The 21,550-nt window shown below is 41.4% G+C and overlaps 3 protein-coding genes and 1 pseudogene across 4 annotated transcripts in view; 2 read left to right on the top strand and 2 right to left on the bottom strand.

Moving 5' to 3' along the window:
• Nucleotides 1–1,817: 1,817 nt before the first annotated feature.
• LOC130209315 (seipin-like) lies at nt 1,818–4,865 on the bottom strand (annotated as a pseudogene).
• Nucleotides 4,866–6,366: 1,501 nt separating this feature from the next.
• Nucleotides 6,367–9,695, top strand: rnaseh2c (ribonuclease H2, subunit C). The gene is made up of 5 exons (XM_056439775.1): nt 6,367–6,445; nt 6,780–6,934; nt 7,208–7,320; nt 7,500–7,619; nt 9,501–9,695. The coding sequence occupies exons 2-5, from the start codon at nt 6,781–6,783 to the stop codon at nt 9,522–9,524; spliced, it is 411 nt and encodes a 136-aa protein (XP_056295750.1). The 5' UTR covers nt 6,367–6,445; nt 6,780; the 3' UTR covers nt 9,525–9,695.
• A 1,000-nt stretch (nt 9,696–10,695) lies between these two features.
• Nucleotides 10,696–19,572, bottom strand: zbtb3 (zinc finger and BTB domain containing 3). Of its 2 annotated transcripts, XM_056439774.1 has the most exons (4): nt 19,547–19,572; nt 14,662–14,789; nt 12,982–13,787; nt 10,696–12,842 (listed from the first exon to the last, which is right to left on the bottom strand). In XM_056439774.1, exons 3-4 carry the CDS (start codon nt 13,782–13,784, stop codon nt 11,801–11,803), a joined length of 1,845 nt encoding a protein of 614 aa, XP_056295749.1. In that variant the 5' UTR covers nt 13,785–13,787; nt 14,662–14,789; nt 19,547–19,572; the 3' UTR covers nt 10,696–11,800. The 2 variants fall into 2 exon arrangements, with proteins under 2 accessions (XP_056295749.1, XP_056295748.1); XM_056439773.1 differs by lacking the exons at nt 14,662–14,789; nt 19,547–19,572 and having other exon boundaries at nt 12,982–14,655.
• A 127-nt stretch (nt 19,573–19,699) lies between these two features.
• Nucleotides 19,700–21,550, top strand: part of LOC130209314 (tRNA 2'-phosphotransferase 1-like) — a 5,413-nt gene continuing 3,562 nt past the window's right edge. The window contains exons 1-4 of the mRNA XM_056438875.1: nt 19,700–19,877; nt 20,086–20,167; nt 20,495–20,664; nt 21,322–21,533. Coding sequence (XP_056294850.1) covers nt 19,827–19,877; nt 20,086–20,167; nt 20,495–20,664; nt 21,322–21,533 — 515 coding nt within the window. The 5' untranslated portion in view covers nt 19,700–19,826. The remainder of the gene's footprint in view (nt 19,878–20,085; nt 20,168–20,494; nt 20,665–21,321; nt 21,534–21,550) is intronic.

The raw sequence follows: 21,550 nt of genomic DNA, 5'->3' as shown, positions 1-21,550 counted from the left end.
TATAGACATCCCTGACCTTTGACCTCACATCGGATCAGGAACAACTAAATAACCCTTCAGGGGGAAAAAGGGAAGAAACCTTCAGGAGAGAACAGAGGAGGATCCCTCTCCAGGATGGACGGGTGCAATTACATGTATCTAGCATTGTATTCAGATATTTCACTGCTTTTGTGAACCTATGACCTTTGGTAAACCAATTTCAAACACCAAAACAGTTGGTCCACATGAGTAAAGGTGTGTTTTCAGAAGAGATATGAATAATTTTTAAAAATCGAACTTCAATTGTCAGCTTTAGGGTCATATTTTCTCGAGTAAAGCGCTGTCAGTCTGTTTGTGACGGGGTTCATGCACATGCTGACCAGATGACGCCGCACATCGCCTTCACTTTAAAGACCCCTTTCTAGTTTCTGCTGCAGGCAGGATATTTAATACAGTCTCTCTCAGGACAATCCATCCATTATTTTGCGGGGTTTAAAACTATTAGAAATTATTGAGCTTGAGTATTTCGTTGGGTAATAATTTGTTTTGAATGTTGAAAGTGATTCCATTGATCTCTTTCCAGTAAATGTTGATTACTTTAACTTTGCACCTTAAATTGAAATGTATAAAAAACAGACACAATCTCCAGGTTTAATAAATTACATTGCGTGTCCAAATGCTCCTGGCCCGGCCCCTCTGTCACATTTTAGAACCGATTGTGGCCCGCAGGTCAAAAAGTTTGCCCACCCCTGTCTTACATACTTAAATCCAAATTTTTTAATTTGGAAGAACTTAACACAGGATTTAGGCATTTTGGTAGTTGTAACCTGCATAATAAATATAGTCTTACTTTTCATAGCTGAAAGAAAATAGTTTGTGAAATAAAAACGGATGGTATTAATAATACACTTCATTTGTATAGCACTTTTTAAGGTACTCAGACAGTTTTCATGTCACATTCATACACTGTAGACACAGCTACAAGAGAGTTTTAACAAATAATTAATTCATCAGATTATTTTGCAGTTTAATGGTTACCTTACATATTTGCATTTATTAACATGCTTTTTTATGTAATAGATTTACTATGAAACAGCAGATTACAGCTATGAAGTGCAAAGTAATAAAAACCCTGACAAAGAAAGATGTGTATGAAATGACAGGTTCAGGTGAGTCATCCCATTAATCAGAAACATGAAAGCAAAACACATTAAGACAACACTGTATTGTTATTGTATGTATGTGCTGATTGTTTCTGTCAGGATGGCTGTCATAGCCCGAGAGAGATGGACCCAAACGCCAACAACGTTCCACAGAAAATGTTAGTTTACTCAAAACAGGTCCAACATGAACTAAACAGTACAAACCGTCTCTGGGGAAAGAGACAAACAGGGTTTAAATACACTGGGACGGTGATTGGACACCGGGGAACGAGACACAGGTGGACACAATGAGAGCGTGGCTAGCAATCACAATCACACAGGAGGAAACGATCAGGAACAGGGCAGACAATCACAGGGACAGGAAATCCAGGGAAACGGATGACAAGAGAGACAGGGACTTCAAAATAAGACACACAAACTCTGGATCATGACAGTTTCAGAACTTTCTTTTCTCTTTGCGATATGAATTGTTATGCACAAACACATGGCAAATTCCTTACATGTGAAACCCGTGGCAATAAACCTGGTTCTGAAACTGAAACACAGATGATATGATGTAGGAGCTTGAAGCGGGGCAGCTCAGAGGTGTGTAGGGGCTTTTTGTGTCCTCTTCAACTACCAATCTCTCTTAAATCTTCCTCCTTACATCTCGTCATCGCTGCTGTAATAATGGCCTCAGGCTGCTTCTGTTTCATTTGTTGTAGTATGGAGGTGAACCCGTCTGTTCTGCTCCTCTGTGTTGATGCTTGGCTCAGATGTGTGGGGGTCATCTGAAGGTGACATCAGATATGCAGTACCTGTCAATTTTAATTTTGTAGTCAGTACTACGTCACTGATGCAAATGATAAAAATGCAAAACTTCTCTGTGCCGTTTTCTTTGCACCTGCAACAGCATCGTCTTCCTCCTCTTCTTGGTTGTTGTTTGTGTTCCTATCACTATCTGACAGCAGTCCCTCTGTTCTGATCTGTAAACAAGGAGGAAAACAAGCTCTCAGAGCTTGTTGAGTCTTAGCATCTGAGGAATCTGGTAATATTTCACTCACTTAAACTTCAATCTACCGGTAATAAAGTTTGTAGCCCTGTAGCAGCAGTTAAAGAGCTGGAACCTCTCCTCTCACCTGCTCTGCTCCCCAATCCACTTTCAGCAGCAGCCTCACGTAGAAGAGGACAAAGATGACACTGAGGAAGATGAAGTTACTGGACACGCCCACCATGGCTGACAGGAGAGGGAAGTTGAACAACAAGTATCTGATAGAAAAACAAAGACAGTAGTTATGATGTGATGCTAAAAAAGGCTTTCTCTCAGTTTAAGGCATACTTATTTACCAGTAGGTTACTTTCAAGGAGTTCTTATAGTGTAGAAACGTAGCTTCTGGTCTTTAGTTTAGTTTATTTCAGAGTAGATATACTCATGGAATAAAAAAAAGCCAAAATTAGCCAACATTTTCATCTGCAGTTCCAGTGTTACACAAGACAATAGATTTTCTGTGTTATGATCAAAGTTGAAATGTGTTTTGGTGTGATATTACTAACTCTAACTCTATTGCAGCCTCATGTTGTGCTGTATATTTAAAGAATATGGATTTAAAAAAAACATTATTTCAAAATCATTTGTATGATCTATTGTAAAGCATGGTGGACACACTCTTACCTCATACCAGTGAAGTGAGCACGAATATCGAGCTGAGAGGAGTAGATCTGCACCTTGCTGGACAGGATCTCGATGAAGGCCGTAATCGAGGAGACATACTGTGTACATGAAGACAAACCTATGAGGTAGACTCTAACGAAATAACTGCTTGCTGTTTATGCATCCTGACACGTGCGGACACATTCACAGAGTAGTGCTTGACTCACAGGGTCTTCCGTGAAGTCTGAGAAGAGCTCCACCTCCAGCACTTGTTTATGCTCAGAGACTCCGGTCAGAAAGGCTGGAGGAACAGCAGCGTGCCCAGGTACCTCAGCTGGTCTGAGCGGTATCGCAGCATGCTCTGACAGCAGGACACCACAGTTCATTTCAGTCTCCTTCATTAACCCGCTCTTTCCTTAAAAAATGCATGATATCCCTAGAAGGTGTTTTCAATGATGTCATGATTAATATTACAGAAAGGATAACTGATGTTGTCATGGATGCAAAAGCTATACATCCTATAACTCCATGATTCGATTGTGTGCTCAGTTTGATGTCCACTAACAGAAGCTGAGCTCAGTGGACTACTTTATGAGGTGCAATACAGTAGGTCTGCAAAGTTCAGTTTCAGTATAAACCAAAAACACAAATTTTGTGTTGACTAAGTTCTAAGGAAGTAAGAAAAGCTGTGAGTATTTTACTGAATGTTTCAATTGTGTGACGCTAATCAGTAGGCTAATATATTCAAAACATTTTGTGATTTAATGCCAAGACATCACAAAACAGCCTCAAAAAGTACTTTATCGACACTTTACTGATATGTGAAGTCTATATTACTGTTGCACTCGATTGCATCACAATGTAAATGCTTTTCTTTTCTCTCTGTGTCTCATCAAATAATTTGAATGAATGATGTTTAACCCTTACACATGGAAGACCTTGACTCCCACCCTGTATTTGTTGTAGCAGTCATTAGATCACATGTTTGTCCCGTCTTCTCCATCCCCTGAGCACTGAGATCAGCTTATGTTGCAGCATGCAGAAGCAGCCCTAATCTTAATCGTGTGATTAAAGCGTTAGTGTGCGTCAGCACCGTACTCACAAAACGAGAGCTGGAGGTGGACAGCTGCTGTCTTGCCTAAGAAACACACAGCAATGCAAACGTGAATCATTGGGTTTTGCAGGCTCTGGTAATGAAACACCGGGAGATGAACTATTCAAAGACTCACAGAGCGAGCAGAGGAGGCAACTCGCGCTCCGTTTCGAGAGAAACAGGTTGTCTTGATCATGAACATCCCCATCTTATGATTGGTCGGAGAATCAGGCATCTCCAGTTGCAGGGACATCTGATAGGCCTGGCCGAATGTCAGCACCTGAATACAGAAGTATAGATTGATACACAGTAGATACATAGATGCATACACACACACACACACACACACACACACACACGCATACGTACAGGTTTCTTATTCCTCATCAGAGATATGTTGGCCATTGGATAAGAGCACACAAAAGACCCAGGAGATTCACAGTCTGTCCTACATTCAACATAAATGATTGAGATTACAAGCAAGAATTAAACATACAGCAGCGACACAGTCTTTGTAAGACTTCACATACACACCTGTAATAATAGTGCACAGGTGTGGAAAAGGAGGCCACGGGCATGTAAGAGTAGTAGAAGCTGCCGTATATAAAGGCGGCCATCAAGAGGAGCAGGATGATGACAAAGACCAGAATAAATCCCTGTTTCGCTTTCTGACGGGCATTTGAGATCACCATGACGACAGCATCCCGGAGCCCCAGCACAGCTGGGCCACTGAGGCCTGACGGTTCTTTATCATCTTCTGGCTGCGAATGAGTTTATTGATCCATGAAGTCTACACTTCGAAAAACCACCGCTTCATGAGAAACATACAACAGAAGATCAGGAAGTTAAATGCAACCACATCATAAGCATGTTTTAAAAGATGAGAGAGAATGAAAAGGACCCTACTGGCTAAGTTTGGCTCAGGTCTACAGTCGCTTTCCTTGAAACGCCTCGAATGTTCTCGAGAAGGTTTTATGTTCCTTACCCAAAAAGACGTCATCAAGAAGGTGTGGTTGATGATGCTATGATCTCATGAAATCTAGAGACACAAGAACCCCTTTGATAGACTGAGAGCTGGGAAACCACTGAGTCCAATCTCAGTCACAAGCAGAGGTCTTTCATATCAGATGACTGAAACAAACTGCCAACAGTCAACTAACACTTTTAACTCTTTTACAGGCATCTTGAAGCAAAGAGGCAACACATCAATGTGTATCAGTTTGTTAACTACACATCTTGTGTCATTATTGCCTGGATAGGCAGTAATTATCGATTTTGCTCAAATGGTCATCAAGTGTCTGTAAAAGGGGGCCTTTTATTTTCTCATTTCATGTAACTAAAGTTGAGTGATGGAATATAACATATTTTGTAAAAATTTGAGGTACGTATAAGTCTTCTCTTTCTCATAGACATGTTCTATTTCCGCTACATTGCAGAGAGAAATATTGTACGTTGGTTCACTCTAAATATATGACAGACTGGTTAAATTCAAGATTTTGCATACAAATCATATGAATAGCAAATATATGTATAACAATGTAACAATGACTATAACCCAACCATGAACATTTTCAGATCAAGAGTTATGCTGGAAAGGTTAGTGGGGTCACTAAAGCACTTTTTATTCACTAACCATGTACAAACCTTGTTTTGTCTAATGTTCATGTGATATCCAACAGCAACACGCCCAACAATACTCAGTCTTGGAAGAAAAACACTCACCTCTGGTTTCTGTTGGCCAACTATGAGTTGTTAGGAAATACATTATTCTTCCTTGTAGTCTCTTTGTCCACAGTTTGATACTTTCTGGATGAAATGGTGTCATCACAACCCCCCGCCCCCCAACTTTAACTGCTGAAAAGCTGCTGTTGGACATCGTCAAGTCCATCCCACATGCAGAGCGCTGCAGCTGCTGCCAACTGGAACAGAGCTCCTGACAGCAGGGCCGAAGCTCAAGTTTTTTAAAAAATTCTTCACAACTGACAGTGACAATGTTGGATGATAATTTGACTTTAGAAGTTTATTCTATTCTATTTGCATACATCCCAATCCGTACTTATATGTTTAAGTGTGGAATGTTTTCTGATAACGTCCAAAATTACAAAATAGTTTACATGTCTGTACAAAGTTACTTCAATTGAATAAACACCCAATTTGATCAACCATGGTCTTACAACGGTGGTAACATTTACTATTTTAAGAGGAGGAATGTAAAGCATCTGGACCTGTATTCTATATTGCTTTTATTGAGCATTCATTCTAAATTGCAGGGATAAAATCCCCAAATAGGAATGGAGTATGTTGTATCATATGTTATTTTAAGTATTTGATAACAGAGGGAAATCCCAGAAATGCTTGCGACCTTGACCAAAATAAGTGAATTAGAAAGAAAAAAACCAAGTAAAGAAATCTCTCAACAGGAGGAGGCGACATCTTCCGGCGGTCCAGAAAAAAACGCCAACATATCTCACACCGTAGAAGAAGACAATTTCGTCCAATCACGCGCTGCGACTGGTGCAAACCGGAAAAAGTACAATTGTATATTTTATTTCAGAAAAGCGTTTGGAAAAGTGCTTAAAGGTAATTTTGCAGTTACGGTTCTCAAATCCACATTTAAGTCATGTAACAACACGTTTGATGACGTTGGAGAGGAATTTAGAAAACACGCTAATACGACAACGTCTTACTAGAGGTGGCATGCTGTTTATTTAAGGGGAAGTCTGCTCTGTTGTCAGCTCCCAATGGTACATTATCATAGTTATTCTAATTAGGAAAATCTATATCTGTTGGAGCCAGCATATACTTCAGAGGCAACCTTTATATGTCTCAAATCAGAGTAATAATCTAGGTTTAAATATAATAGTTTAAGTTGTTGTTAATCATGTGTTTGTCCTTTTCTGTCTTCTGGTTGCAGGATGTCTTGTAACACCAGGGTTACTCGTGTTCAGGTATCATCTGTGGGTGAGGCCCAGCGAGTCCCAGTTCACCTCATGCCCTGTGAGATTGAACACAATGGGCCGGCCCAGGTCTCCAGATACCTCACTGCTACCACGAAAGACTGCAAACTAGGTACACTCAGCCTCTCTCCCAGCGTGTTGTTACTGGTCCAGTTCGCACTTCACTAGAATAATCCCACAAATTATAATGAAACGTGGTGATACTTCATTCTTTCATTCATCCTGAAAAGAAAAGGGATACGTTTAGTTTCTTTACAAATTAGTCAAAACAGCATTATCACGCATGATGCATGTAGAATACACAGACTTAAAAAGGAGTGTGTGATGTTTTTATCCCACATTCGTTTTTAAGACAAAATTCCTTTGTGCATTTGTCTAATTACAGAAAAGACCGTGTCATTTCGAGGACGTGGATTGAAAGGGCAGGAGCTCAGCTGTCCACAGGGCTACACTGGCTTGGTGATGAAAGAGATCAACAAGTCCAGCTCTGACCAAGAGGTAAACATCACTTATGTCATTGTTCATGTCACTAAAACGATCTACACTGACCAGCATTCTGGCTCAGTCAACATTAGGCAAAGCACTGACTGGCCATAAAATCTCATTTTTGTGCGTGTCAGGATTCTGAGACTGTCTTCACGACGATGGTCAATAATATGTGTGAATATGTCTTCCAGGACCGGACATTGACGGTATCCTCTGTGTTTGACAAGCTGACCTACTGGAACCTGGAGACGCTGCCAAACTCTGACGACACGGTCGTGATGGCGATGGATTGGCCTGAGTTGGCCGAGGCGGTGAGTTCTCTTGTTTGGTATCCAGACCGATTTACAAACAATACATTTTGTGTTGTTAAAGTTACATAAATTCTTTAGCCTAATAATGGTTTGATTCACCTTGGGTCTTCCAGTCATAACTTAGTCCACATGTGATAGGTTTTTTCCTCTCTATATCATGTAAAATATTCACGGTCAAGGAGGTGAGAAATGAATCACAGACAACGTAGTATCTTTGAATTTTTTGATCAAAGGGGAAGAGGAGACGTGGCTCTCAGCACACGACACCTCGAGCGACCTCTGAGCACCCCCTTTGTCCAGCCTTTTTTATTGAGCTTTACACACACACACACAACACCATTTCGTATTAAGGTTTGACATTATTTTCTGAGATTATGATTTTTTTCTTACCATAATTTGTTAATAATACTACAATTAATTCTTTTGGGAATCTTTTTTTTAGTCAAACTCATCAATCAAATAATTGTCAGTTCTTGAGAGGAGTTTACAACATGTCCACAATAAACCCAAAGTTTAGTTTATATTTTCTTTTACACGGGAGACATGTCTTCTTCTTCCCCATTCATGGTCTGTGTATTCTGTGCTCTTGTGTCTTCTCTCGCGGTAGAGACTAGCCATGTTCTTCTTCTCCTCCCTTCCTCTCCTCTTTGCAGCGTCTTCTACTGTAACAAAAAAAACAAAACCAGAACGCTTCATCGCATGGCCATGGGGCCATCGATAGATAATGATGGGTCCACACCATTTTCTCTGCTTAACTCTGAGTCTGCTTTTCTCTTCTCTCTTCCTCTCCTCTTCTTCTTTTTCGGGACCTCTCTCTCGGCTCCCATCATCACGGAGAGCGAGGATTAAGAGTTTCTTTTGTTTGTCACTGACGCTACTGGCTGTCTTGCGGAGCGGCCCCCTTTGAATCAGTCTTCCCCTCTGCTCGTGGTCGTCGGGATCAGAGGCACTGGTCCGGATTTCTGTAGGAACAGTTTGGTCCTCTGGTTGCAGTCGCAGTGCAGCGAAGGACTTGGCAGAAGGACTTGAATGGTCCAGCAGTTTTCGCCTTGACGGCCTTTTTCTTTGATGAAGGATGAAGACTCAGTGACTGACCTGTACACACATAATGGGGAGATGGTGTGGCAAGACATTTGCTTCCTCCCTGACTCCTCTCCCATCATCTTCTCTATGTGTACTTTGTGGTTTCTTTTTCACCTACTTGCTCTAAATCTGGGTGAGTTAGTGGTAAGTGGTGTCGCCCATGAATGATTGAGGTTTCCTTGAGGTTGCTTGATGATGCATGGCACACATGCTTTAAAAATTTTTAAATTTTTCTTTTCTGTGCTTCCTCTTTTTGCTGCTCGGACCACTGTTCTGCTTGTTTTTTAGTTAGGTAGGTTTTTGATTCGCTGAGTGAGGTTTTTTTTTTCTATGGCGATGGTTTGATCAAAAAGCTCAGGGAAGCTCGTGCTTGAGCAACGACCTCCAAAGCATTCTCATTCCGAGCCCCTTGGTTGGTCTTTTATTGAAAGCTTTTTACACACACACACAACACCAGATGGATCGACATATTCTTCGTCTGGTTTTTATTCACACTTTATCCGACTCCCCCAGACACACAACACCACCTTCGGGTGGAAACGGAGTTCGGGAAGCACATGAAATTACCTTTATGATTTATAGATACAATATTATTAAACAAAAATAAATTTCTGGGTTGTACATTTGCTGTTGGAACAATATTTTTGCTTTGTCATTTGTATTGTTTTTCTTCAGTTGAACAAATAGTCAAATTTGACAAAAGCGACTTCATTTACACTATTTTATTAGAAAATGGTTGTCAGAAATACAAGGACAGACAGATTTGTAGGTGGACGATGATATTCTGTCTCTTCACAGATCCACGGCCCAGTCGAAGACTGAAGAGAGAAAACAACCGTCTGCTCCGAGGTTACCAGTGGAACATGGTTTGCTGGCTGCAGTCAGACAAAGAAATGCTCACGAGTTCCGCGGTACTGTTGCAGAGTAATAGACGTGATGTTTATATTTTTGTATGTTCTTTTGTCGTGAAATAAAAATGTTTGAAATAAGTGACCAACCTGTGTGATTGTAATTCATCGAAAACAACAGTATGTTCACTTTATTTCTTTTAAACACAGTGTTTATTTACTAAGTAACATTTAGATGTTGCACACCCGCCACCATGACACAAGGATGAAATGACTGCTGACTCCACTGTCCCTTCTGAGAATACAAAACTCCAATACCAATTAGTGATGTGGTGCAGAAGCAATAACTCCAAACAGACATTCAGGCACATTTAAAGTTCAAATCTAAACACATAAAGAGAAGGCAGAATAATGTGTTGTCCAAGTGTGCTTGTACTGTATATTCTGCCACATTACAGGAGAAACGAGAGAGGGAAAGATCACATGGAACATAATAAAAGCCACACACACACAAAGGGTGGATCCTCAAACTCATTTAGTCCTTTCTTCCTTCCACTGCAACACTACCATGTCGGCTGGAAGTTAAACAGTTGAAAAAGTCTTTATACATTCCTCCCTTCTTTGAATTAATGCTGATGGAGAATGCTAAACAAAAACTATGAAATATGTAGCAAAATTATAAGTAAGGACAATATGGCCACGGTGCTAAAATATTCTGACCAAATTATAAGTAAAATAATGTAAACAATCCTGCAAAGCCACTGTAAATGCATATATTGGTGGGTCTGTAAAGTTAATCAGTTTATTTGGCTGCCACTGACATATCTGGGTCAGTTACTTCACTCAGGAATGATTCCTAATCAAAGACTTCTCGCTGCATGTTGGGAGGAGACACAGAAAAGACTTTTTGGCACATTTTCTACTTCATCAGATAAATTGTTGACGTCGGCTATTGATGAAGCGGCTTCATTAAAACTGATGCAAGGAAACGCTTGTATTACAAGTTATAAAATGGCATTATCTGATTAAAAAACACTCAACGTTACAATGCTTTTACATTTACAATCAGTCAAACTTTGCTGACAGTCACACACTGAGAAGGCAGTCATACGAATTACAATTATTGTAACTAATAAAATCCAAAACACAATATCTTTCCTTTATTTGCACATTAAGTGTAGGATGTCGCATATCTTGTTAAAACTCAGCTTAAATATCTTCTAAATCGTCTTACAACAATGAGGTTTTAGAGAATATTTATAAGCATTAATAATGATAAAGGTATTAAAAAATGACAAACCCAAAATGTAAAATCCCTGCGAAAGTTTTGCACAATAGAAACAAGTTGTAGGGTTCTAAGGAGACATTCACATATGAGCATTAAGCATGTTCATATATGACGAGTGGTAGCACTGCCACATGTTTAGTGTCTGTGTGTGTGTGAGAATTCTGGTATTTATGCACTCATGGGGACCAAGACAAATCCGAGAGCTCTTATTTTATTTGCTCTCGCAGAAGCTTCTGGGCCAATCACAACCATTTATCTAACATGGGTTGTGTTTGAGACGGACATTGTTAAATGGTGCGCCATGAAGGCACTCTTGAAAACAACAGACACGGCTGATATGCAACTTCCTGTTTAATTTTTAACTACCCTTATACTTTAATACCAGCTCATCTATGCTGTAGTCTGTTTATGTCTCTCTGACCCTCAGGATATATTTTTTTCCCATCTGATAAGTGCAAAGTCCCACCGTAAAGTGTTATGATTGGCCATCAATACCTGTTGGTCTGGTCACTCAGTGCTATGTTACATGTTGATAAACAGTTAAGATTTGGGAAAATACCATTTTACATTTTTTTTGGACACAAACTTACTATTGGGTCGGATGTAGCTCATGGGGAGAGCGGTCATCCCACAACCACAAGGTACCCGGTTTGATCTCCGCTCTCCCCATTAGTTGCATGTTGAAGTGTCCTTGAGCAAGGCACTGAACCCCCAGTCACTCCCGGGCGCTTCCCTGCTCCTTAATAACTAAGGATGGGTCAGATGTAGAGAAGAATTTTATAAAAGTGTACATTACTATTATTATTGATTATTTAAGGAAATAACCCACAAATCAATTTAAAATTAAAGTGATAGTTAGGTGCAGCTTTGCTCGAGTTAGGTTAAAATATAGAATTCAAGTTAAGCGATCATGTTAAAGTTTGTTATGTGTGCATAAGTATAGAAATACACTAGTGTGTGTGTTAGCTAAGAGGTGGTGGTTGTGGTGGCAGGGAGGGCTCCATGTCTGCCTTGCTGCGTTTGGCGGGCAGCGTGTGGTCATGAGCTTTCCGTATATGTCTGTAGAGGTCACCTGATTGTGTGTAGCTCCGGTAGCAGTAGCGACACTCGTAGGGACGTTCACGCGTGTGCACGATGGCGTGGCGCCTCAGTGTGTATGTACATGAGAACGTCTTTCCACAGACTCCACACGTGGGTACGTCTTCTACAAAGTTTCCCAATGAGTCCTGGAAGTCCTGGAAGTAGGAAGGAGGGTCTGAATGCGGCTGAGCGGTGGACGAAGGGATGAGGGTGAAGGAGGAAGTGTCCTGGGAGGAAGGGCCGGCACCGGAGGACGAAGAGGACGGAGAGAGGGGAAAGGAGTAGTCATTTAAATGGGAGGTCATGTGTAAGACGCCCTGTGGGTGGGAGGGGAGAAACTGAGGACTGTGCAGCTCCTCCTCTTCTTCAAACTCATCGTTTACTTTCATCACGGATTCTCTGTCTCTGCTTTCCGTCTCGTCCTCCAACTCTTCGTCAGATATAACAATGGCCTCCACTTTGATAATCAACTTCTCTCCATCAGTGTAGTCTGTCCTCACACTGCCCATACGAGGGTGAGATCTTTCATTTCTCGTGGTGGCCAAAGCTTCCGCATTCCCCTCAGGTCCCTTCAGGGTTTGGGTCCGAGGAGCAGAGTAGAAGTCCAAGCTCTGGCATTGCAGCGACACGGCGTTCTGGATTCGGATCTGGGGAAGTGCTCGCTGCGGCAGTGAGTGTGTTGGGTTTTGTGGGGTTCGTGCCGATGACATGACCGTCTGTTGTCTTGCACTTGATGCATCTGCACGGTACGCCTCTGAGGGATTCTTGACAGAGTCATCCCGTGGCAGTCTGGGTACGTCCTGCTGTGGGCTAGGGCAGAGGGTGGATCCTGGCTGGGAATAAGCAGCCACTGACCGACCACTAGCCTGACCCACTGGCACCAGGGAGGAAGAAGACGAGGAGGGCTGCTGGTTACTGCAATGGCTGGTGAAAGAAAGAGAGATATACTCTAAACAGTTTTTTATGAACAACAAATCGTAAAAAAAATATCCATCAGTACACAAAGCAACAACATTTATTTTTCCAAGTTATTACAGTTTAGAAATTAAAATCGAACATGTACCTGTATAACTCCGTGGTGCTGCAAGGGCTGCAGAGTGCCGACACCTCCCCGTGACCTCCTGCGACAGGGGCCGACCGGCCTGTGATGACGCCCTGCACCAGCTCTCCGCCTGAGGCCAGAGGAGGGGCATCCATGCCTGGCTGCGTGGTATCAGCGAGGTCGGGACTCAGAGGAGTCTTAACCCGTGCTTCTGACGACCCCCCACCCGTCCTATGTTCAGACTTTACAGACGCCAACGGACTTTTCCCCATCATTATGGATACTGATGGAACTGGTGCTGCCGTGGCGGCTGGATTCATGAAATCCCCTGCCATGGCGACCACAGGCTCAGCTCCACTGTCACCCTTCTTTCCCGTCTCTGTTGCCCTCCTCCCACCAGCGCTCTCTTCAGAGCGAGTGCTGTCTGCCTCAGCGAGAGGCCCTCGTCTCTGCAGTCGTTTCTTGCAGACTCTCACCAATTCGTTCATGTGCAGGAAGCTTGCAGCGGCCAATATGTCCTCCACTGGCGGAGACTCGTCCAGCTGCAGCACGCCTTCATAGAAAAAGTCCAAGAGCAAGCCAAAGGCAGCAGACGTGACAATGTCGCTGTCAAGTGTGACGGAGCTGCTGGTGGCGTTTCCACCGAGGACCCCCGCAGAGTCGGAGTAGAACATGTGGAAGAACGGAGAGCAGGAAGCCAGAACAGCCTTGTGAGCCAGGAAACGGGAAGAGCCCACCACGACGGTGCAGTCGCAGAGGAAGCCCCGCTGGCGCTGGGAGCGCAGAGCTGACAGCAGCTGCTGGGAATGCTGAGGGAACTCCATCGCCTGGCAACAGAGGCAATCAAAATGTAAAAAGGCACAGACACAAACAGACGATGCTAGTGTCACTAAAATAAATCCCAACAGATAGCTCCGTGTATCGTGACATTTTTTTAATTTTTTGAAGTCAGTTTGAAACATCCATAAAGGGTCAGTTTATCTAGATTTAAAACATGTTTGCCTATTTACCCCTAACGGCATTACATATAGATAAATGTGTTTATAGTTTCAGTTTCTTCCTTCTTAGATTTTGGAATAAACTGTCCTATTTTTATTGGGTTCCATAAACTGAACAGCAATCTGCCATTTGAGAGGAATTTAAAGAGAACTCATGTGATACTATTTTTAACTACTGTACTTATTCAAATATTATGGAGTACATGAGTGACTATCCTTGAAAGCAACACAGGTCATCAATGAGCCTCCGTCCCACTAAGAGCACAACACAATGCACTCTGATATCAGACAAAATGTTCAACTCAAACTCGGAGGAGTGGGCCGGTTCAAAGGAACTGCCCCCAGCATGTTGTCGTCCAGAGCCTTCCACCCTGACTTGCATTTGTTGTATTTGTCTTATTTGTCCACAGCACCAATTAAGTTAAGCAATTCGAAAGAAAAAGGGGCATCAGCTGCATTCGGTGGGCGCCAGGGCAGACAGTTTTCTAGCAATTAGCCAGTCTGCGGCAGAGTGGAGGGACACCCTGAGCGCTCTTCAACACATTTGTTGTTAATCCTCCCATCCCTCCTTTATCCGTCTCAGGTGAACTCAGGTTACGGTTAGTTAGCTAAAAGTTAAGATTAATATCAACACATAACAACCACAAAGAAATATAAAGATTTTGGGGCACACATTGTAAAATAAACATTTCGGCACACTTACGAAAAAAGTATGGCTTCTTCCTCTCTTTAGGCGCTGTTTACTGTTTGTGACGCATCTTACGTTACGATTCCGTGGCGCCCTGCCCGATGTCTTCAGTCCACTCGTAACTTTGTCTTGGTTACAACACTCTGACAGAAGAGAGAAAGAGGAGATGGAGAGGCCAATGAAACAGAATTAGACAAAGGGAGACAGAGGCGTTTATCAATCAGCGTCCTTGTCTGTACTTCTCTGTACTTGTGTCCTCGTGAAACATCATCAGTCGCAGCCCGAGTACAATTCAATATATTTATTATATATATATATAAATAATATATATATCTATGATTATATCTGTATATATATATATATATATGTTTTTATTTTGTACACAATATATATACAATTATACATGTATGATTATTTTATTTTGAATTATATATATATATATATGATTATATCTGTATATATATATATGTTTTTATTTTGTACACAATATATAAACAATTATACATGTATGATTATTTTATTTTGAATTATATATATATATGATTATAACTGTATATATATATGTTTTTATTGTGTACACAATATATAAACAATTATACATGTATGATTATTTTATTTTGAATTATATATATATATGATTATAACTGTATATATATATATTTTTATTGTGTCCACAATATATAAACAATTATACATGTATGATTATTTTATTTTGAATTATATATATATATATGATTATAACTGTATATATATATATATGTTTTTATTGTGTACACAATATATAAACAATTATACATGTATGATTATTTTATTTTGAATTATATATATATATATGATTATAACTGTATATATATATATATATATATGTTTTTATTGTGTCCACAATAAATAAACAATTATACATGTATGATTATTTTATTTTGAATTATATATATATATATATACCATACCTGCAAACTCATGAGGGGTGCAAAAGGTGACAACGTTGTTTGAAGCCTCAAAGCTTTTAGAACCACAACCACAAATCTAAATAATGATAATAAACAGTTTAAGAACAAAAGTTCCTCCGCTCTGACAGCCCTATAATGATAGTAATAACAAATATACATTGTCATTATATATAATATGGTTAAAGTCATTCATGAACCAACTTCCTTTTGCCTGAACAGTCCTCATGGACTTTTCCCTGAATCTGTTCTGTCTCTCCCTGTTTGTCACGATACTCATATTATAACTTCTATACATATTACATACCTGCCATAAATATCATGATACCCGATACCAGAATTCAATACAATACCATAAAAACAATATGGTACCATTAATACGAGACTGGTATATTTATCTATAATAGTAATAAATAAAACATCTGTATGGTTCACTTTTTACCAACTTTTTCAACACTTAACAAATGACAGTCATATTAGTATTAATACAGCCAGATATGAATGAAACTACATGGTTCCATCATAGCATTGATTATACACTATGAGGCCGTTAGTCTCTGACCAGATGATACACAGTTCATCAGGATGAGCAGCTGGAGAGTTACACAACTTTACAGACTGAAACATTTCACTTCTGGCATCTTTTTATTTTTTAAGCCGAAGTCGGTCTCTAAAGCTGCGCCACTTCTCTTGCTGTGAGCTGCGCAGCGCAGTGTGCGCAGACAGCTCGACACGGAGCAGCGCGTGCGCTCTGATCGCTCTCTTAATTAAGTATCGATACTAAAAATATGCTAAATCACATCGTGTTTAACGTACGGGTACTTTGTTAGCATCGCTACACCGTGCAGCGTGACAGCAGCAGATGTAGCGGACTAACATTCAAGCTAACCTAACTTCCCAAATGCTGTGGACATCTGAACGCTGATTGGCCGAGACGCGACACGTCCATCAAAGATGTTTTATTGCGAAGAGCACCACTTCACATTTTCTCCCGTCTCACTGCAATCTCAACGGCAGCGGGCCAGGTGACCCCCCCCCCCCCCCCCCAAAACAAAAACTCTTCGGATCTCCACGATTCACGTGGATGACCTATTTTGAGTTCAAAACGGTGAATTTCACCGAAAGGTGACAAGTTTGCAGGTATGATATACACACACACACACACACACACACACACAAACAAATCAAAATACAATAGTTATATTGAAAGGATAATGAAAAGAGCAGGGTTGTCCTATTTTGTTTGACTGTAAAAATACTCTACAGTAAATAATTGGAGTAAACTCAGGAGCAAGAACAGCTGATGTGCTGACGTCATCAAGTCAGCTGCTGTTCCAATGCAGAAAGGAGAGAGGGCGAGTGCAATCACTGGCACCGACAACTCACTGGCACCTCACTGGCACCTCACTGGCACCTCAGTGGCAAGTCTGTGGCAAGTGCCACAGACTTGCATAGATAATGTATTTTTTTAGACTTACTTAAAATATGCAATACGATATTGCTGTACAATACTGCTGTACTATATTGAATATTGTTTGGCTACTACTACGTTTCACTTCGTAATATATAACACTTATATACCATGATATGTATAATGTACCCGCCTTTCTTTAATAATAAAAAATATATAATTATTTTTTTTACCATGTCATACTGTTATACCTCCATGAAATTCTCCTTTGAGGAGATGCCACTGTTAGTCTAAAGTTTAAGCACTGGCACTCAGTGACACTTGCCGGCACTTGCCATCAGTTGCCAGCACTTGCCACTACTAGTCAAAAAGTGCCACTACTAGTTAAAAAGTGCCACTACTAGTTAAAAAGTGCCACTACTAGTCAAAAAGTGCCAGCAGACGGAGGGTCGGCCGCAGTGACGAGTCTGCGACGATTTAGTGACAAGCTTCACTGAAGTGCCCGGACAGCGGAAGAAATCACTTTCATGATCACAAAATGGAGGAGCTGCGGTTTAGCTAGATAGCTAAAATAGCTAGATACACAGATGGATGTGTGTGTATATATATATATAAAAAAGACACTAATTAATATATATATATATATTAATTAGTGTCTTTTTGTAGACACTTACTGACAATATGCAATAAGATAGTGCTGTACATTACTGCTGTACTATATTTAATATTGTTTTGCTACTACTACGTTTCACTTCGTAATCTATTACACTTATATACTATGATATTGTAAGGTCTCGGACGTTATGGCACTGATGACACGGAGACGGGACGACGTTATTAATCCTCCCTTTATTGGGCATCCACCAACACAGACAGCGTGTTCCTCTCAGCTTAGCAGGTCGAAAGTCAACAACAACAGTTCCGTCAACCACCCTTAACTCCCGTTTTCCGACAGGTTAACCCCGCCTCCTCTACTCCGCCAATCACAGGCACGCCCCCTCGACCAGCATGCACGGTGCCACACTTTGATTGACAGCCACTTCACAGGGTCGCTACAATATATTACGAAGTGAAACGTAGTAGAAGCAAAACAATATTAAATATAGTACAGCAGTAATGTACAGCACTATCGCATATTGTAAGTAAGTGTCTACAAAAAGACACTATATATATATATATATATATATATATCCATCTGTGTATCTAGCTATTTTAGCTATCTATCTATCTATCTATCTATCTATCTATCTAGCTAAACCGCAGCTCCTCCATTCTGTGATCATGAAAGTGATTTCTTCCGCTGTCCGGGCACTTCAGTGGAGCTTGTCACTGAGTCGTCGCAGACTCGTCAGTGCGGCCGACCCTCCGTCTGCTGGCACTTTTTTGACTAGTAGTGGCACTTTTTAACTAGTAGTGGCACTTTTTGACTAGTAGTGGCATCTGCTGGCAACTGCTGGCAACTGCTGGCAACTGCCGGCAAGTGTCACTGAGTGCCAGTGCTTAAACTTTAGACTAACAGTGGCATCTCCTCAAAGGAGAATTTCATGGAGGTATAACAGTATGACATGGTAAAAAAAATAATTATATATTTTTTATTATTAAAGAAAGGCGGGTACATTATACATATCATGGTATATAAGTGTTATATATTACGAAGTGAAACGTAGTAGTAGCAAAACAATATTCAATATAGTACAGCAGTATTGTACAGCAATATCGTATTGCATATTTTAAGTAAGTCTAAAAAAATACATTATCTATGCAAGTCTGTGGCACTTGCCACAGACTTGCCACTGAGGTGCCAGTGAGGTGCCAGTGAGTTGCCAGTGAGGTGCCAGTGAGTTGTCGCTGAGTACTGGCACCGAGCGGCACTTGCCACAGACTTGCCACTGAGGTGCCACTGAGGTGCCACTGAGGTGCCACTGAGTGCCAGCGTCGCTAGGGGGATCTCGCCCCTACTGGCAGAAAGACCGTCCTTCGTCCTCCTGTCCTTTGGAGTCTGGACTCCCAAGACCAAACTCCAAAAGTACACAAGTCTGTACTCAGCGTACTTGGAATTGATAAACGGCCAGAGAGCGACAGAGGAGCGAAAGAAGAGATGAAGAGAGAGATGGAAGAGAGATAGACAGAGAACGACAGAGGAGACGGAGAGACAGATGAGACAGAAATAGACAGAGAGAAACAGAGGAGATGGAGATAATCAGAAGAGACTGAAATAGAGAGGAGAGAGAGAGAAAGAGGAAACAGAGGAGAGAGAGACGACAGAGGGCGCAAGATGAATACAGCAAACTTCATCAAACGTATTAAATAAAACCCAAATGAGTCGGTCCAACAGGCAGCGCCAGCTGAACTATGCTAACATCAGTTAGCAAACTTAGCTCTGCCTCTGTGTTCAATTCTAGCTCCGAGATGTTCCCCGTCAGCCGCAGTCTGTCCGTCTGTTCGTCACCACATGAGCTTTGAGTCGCAGTGAAATGTCACATCTTACATTCCTAGCTGCCTTACGCTTCTTTCTGGTAAATGTGAGGAGTATTTGTTTTACCTGCATCAGCTGTGGCTATCTGAGAGATGTTTTCTTCCAGGACAATTGCAGTTCTTCTTCGGTGGTGGCGGGACTCCGCGGCCCCGCCCCCCACAGTGCCACCTGCAAGCCAAACGTGAGAATGACCAGGAAGTGGGAAGCTATACTATACGATCGTACTGTGTACTGCAGTGCGATCCGGTGAGACGTTTTATTTATATATTATTAAAATAAGTTAAATGTATGGCAAGTATCTAACAGCTTTAAATCATGACCTGAACAACTGAGCACCTGCATTTAAATGGACAGTAGCAGAGGAGGAAGAGGAGGGAGAGGAAATCGTGGTGGAGAGGTGAGAGATTGGAGCCCGATAAATTGAGATGTTCCCTTTGATAGTTCGCAGTCTGATATCTGACTCATGCCACCCTTGTATCATGGTGGGCAGTATGAATAGTTAGGTATGGTGAAGTCAAGGTTCTATCTTTAAACCAGAGCTATTATTAGATCTGAATGTGAGAGTGTGTGTCTGCTGTGAGTGATGCCTTCTTCTCCCCTACAAGGACAGAGATGTCCGCCTGTCGAAGTCCTTGTCGTATGCTCTTCGCCATGGCGCCAACCAGATGGGTCTTCAAATGGGAACAGGTGAGCTGCTCACAACTGGCTCTCCCTCCCGTCCCTGATACTTTCACAATTTCGGAAATAACTTTGTTCACAAGTATACATACAACATAAACTTCCCTTTGATCATCTTTAACTTTTTAACAGAACAAAATGTGAAACATAGGCTTCCTTCAAATTTGACAGTTCTAAAACTATATATCGAAATGATATAGTGGGCTGCTTGATTTCAAAACCAACATCTGTATCCTCAGTTCCTGCTAAGTTAGATTCAATGCACCGTGCAGGGCAAAGTACAAGAGAGACCATCAATTGTGGAAGTGTGACCACAGTCAACTGTTATCCTCGTAGATGGCTTCATGTTTGTGGAAGACCTCTTGGCTCACCCGCAGTTCCGCTCATACTCATTGGAAGACGTCGAAAGAGTCGTGGCCACAAATGACAAGCAGCGCTTCAAGCTCTGCCCTCATCCGGAGGGCGGCCGCCTGCAGATTCGAGCCAGTCAGGGTCATTCATTGCAGGTATGGGGATATTTAGTTTCATCAGGAAATCCAGCTGCCAGGATGTATTGAACCCCTGAGTAGATTCTGTATTCAGTATTTACTCAATTTACACCAAAATTGCTTTGAGATTTAAAAAAACCATTTACCTTATTGTAGACCAGTAACTTCAATTTCAAGTACTTTAATTGACTTCCTTCAGAAGGAAAATTAACCCAGAGTTCATACAAATGCAATAAACCAATTTACACCTTCAAAATATGAATAACATTTTTAGATGACACAGGCTGTTAGTCCTCTCAGTCTAAAGGAGAAATATAATTTCAGTCCTATAAATCAGTGTTGGAAGAACATTGGGGTTTAACACCAACTTTGGTGCTAACGTGCATCTTCAACTTGAATTACATTTACTTCATTTGATTCAGTTATCTATGTGGTGCAAATATTGACATGTCAGCAGAACATGGGAAGTACAAACCCTCATTGATCTTATATTTATATCCTTATATTAATTTAATTATAAGATCGTAACAACTAGTTAATCAATGCGTGTTGATACCACACGGATTTCTCTTCAGACGGGTTAGTTATTTTCTGTGTATTAGCGCTTAATCTGGTCAAAAGACAACACTTCTCTAATGCTGTGGTAATTAACTCTCTTTGCATTGCTGTGGTCAGGTAATGGATTTGGAGCTGAAACCGGTCCTGACTGGTTCTCCAGACTGCCCTGCTGAGGCCGTTCATGGATCCTACCTCTGCAACTGGAGCTCCATCCAGCAGCAGGGCCTGAGCCGCATGAGGAGGACACACATCCACCTGGCACCGGGCCTTCCTGGGGAGGAGGGCGTGATCAGCGGTAAGCTGCGTGTGAGTTTGTCTGACAGCGAGAAGTCAGATGAACATTTAG

The sequence above is a fragment of the Pseudoliparis swirei genome, chromosome 19, assembly GCF_029220125.1.
Source record: "Pseudoliparis swirei isolate HS2019 ecotype Mariana Trench chromosome 19, NWPU_hadal_v1, whole genome shotgun sequence".
In the NCBI taxonomy this organism is placed as follows: domain Eukaryota; kingdom Metazoa; phylum Chordata; class Actinopteri; order Perciformes; family Liparidae; genus Pseudoliparis; species Pseudoliparis swirei.
This window is presented reverse-complemented; position numbering and strand designations above follow the sequence as displayed.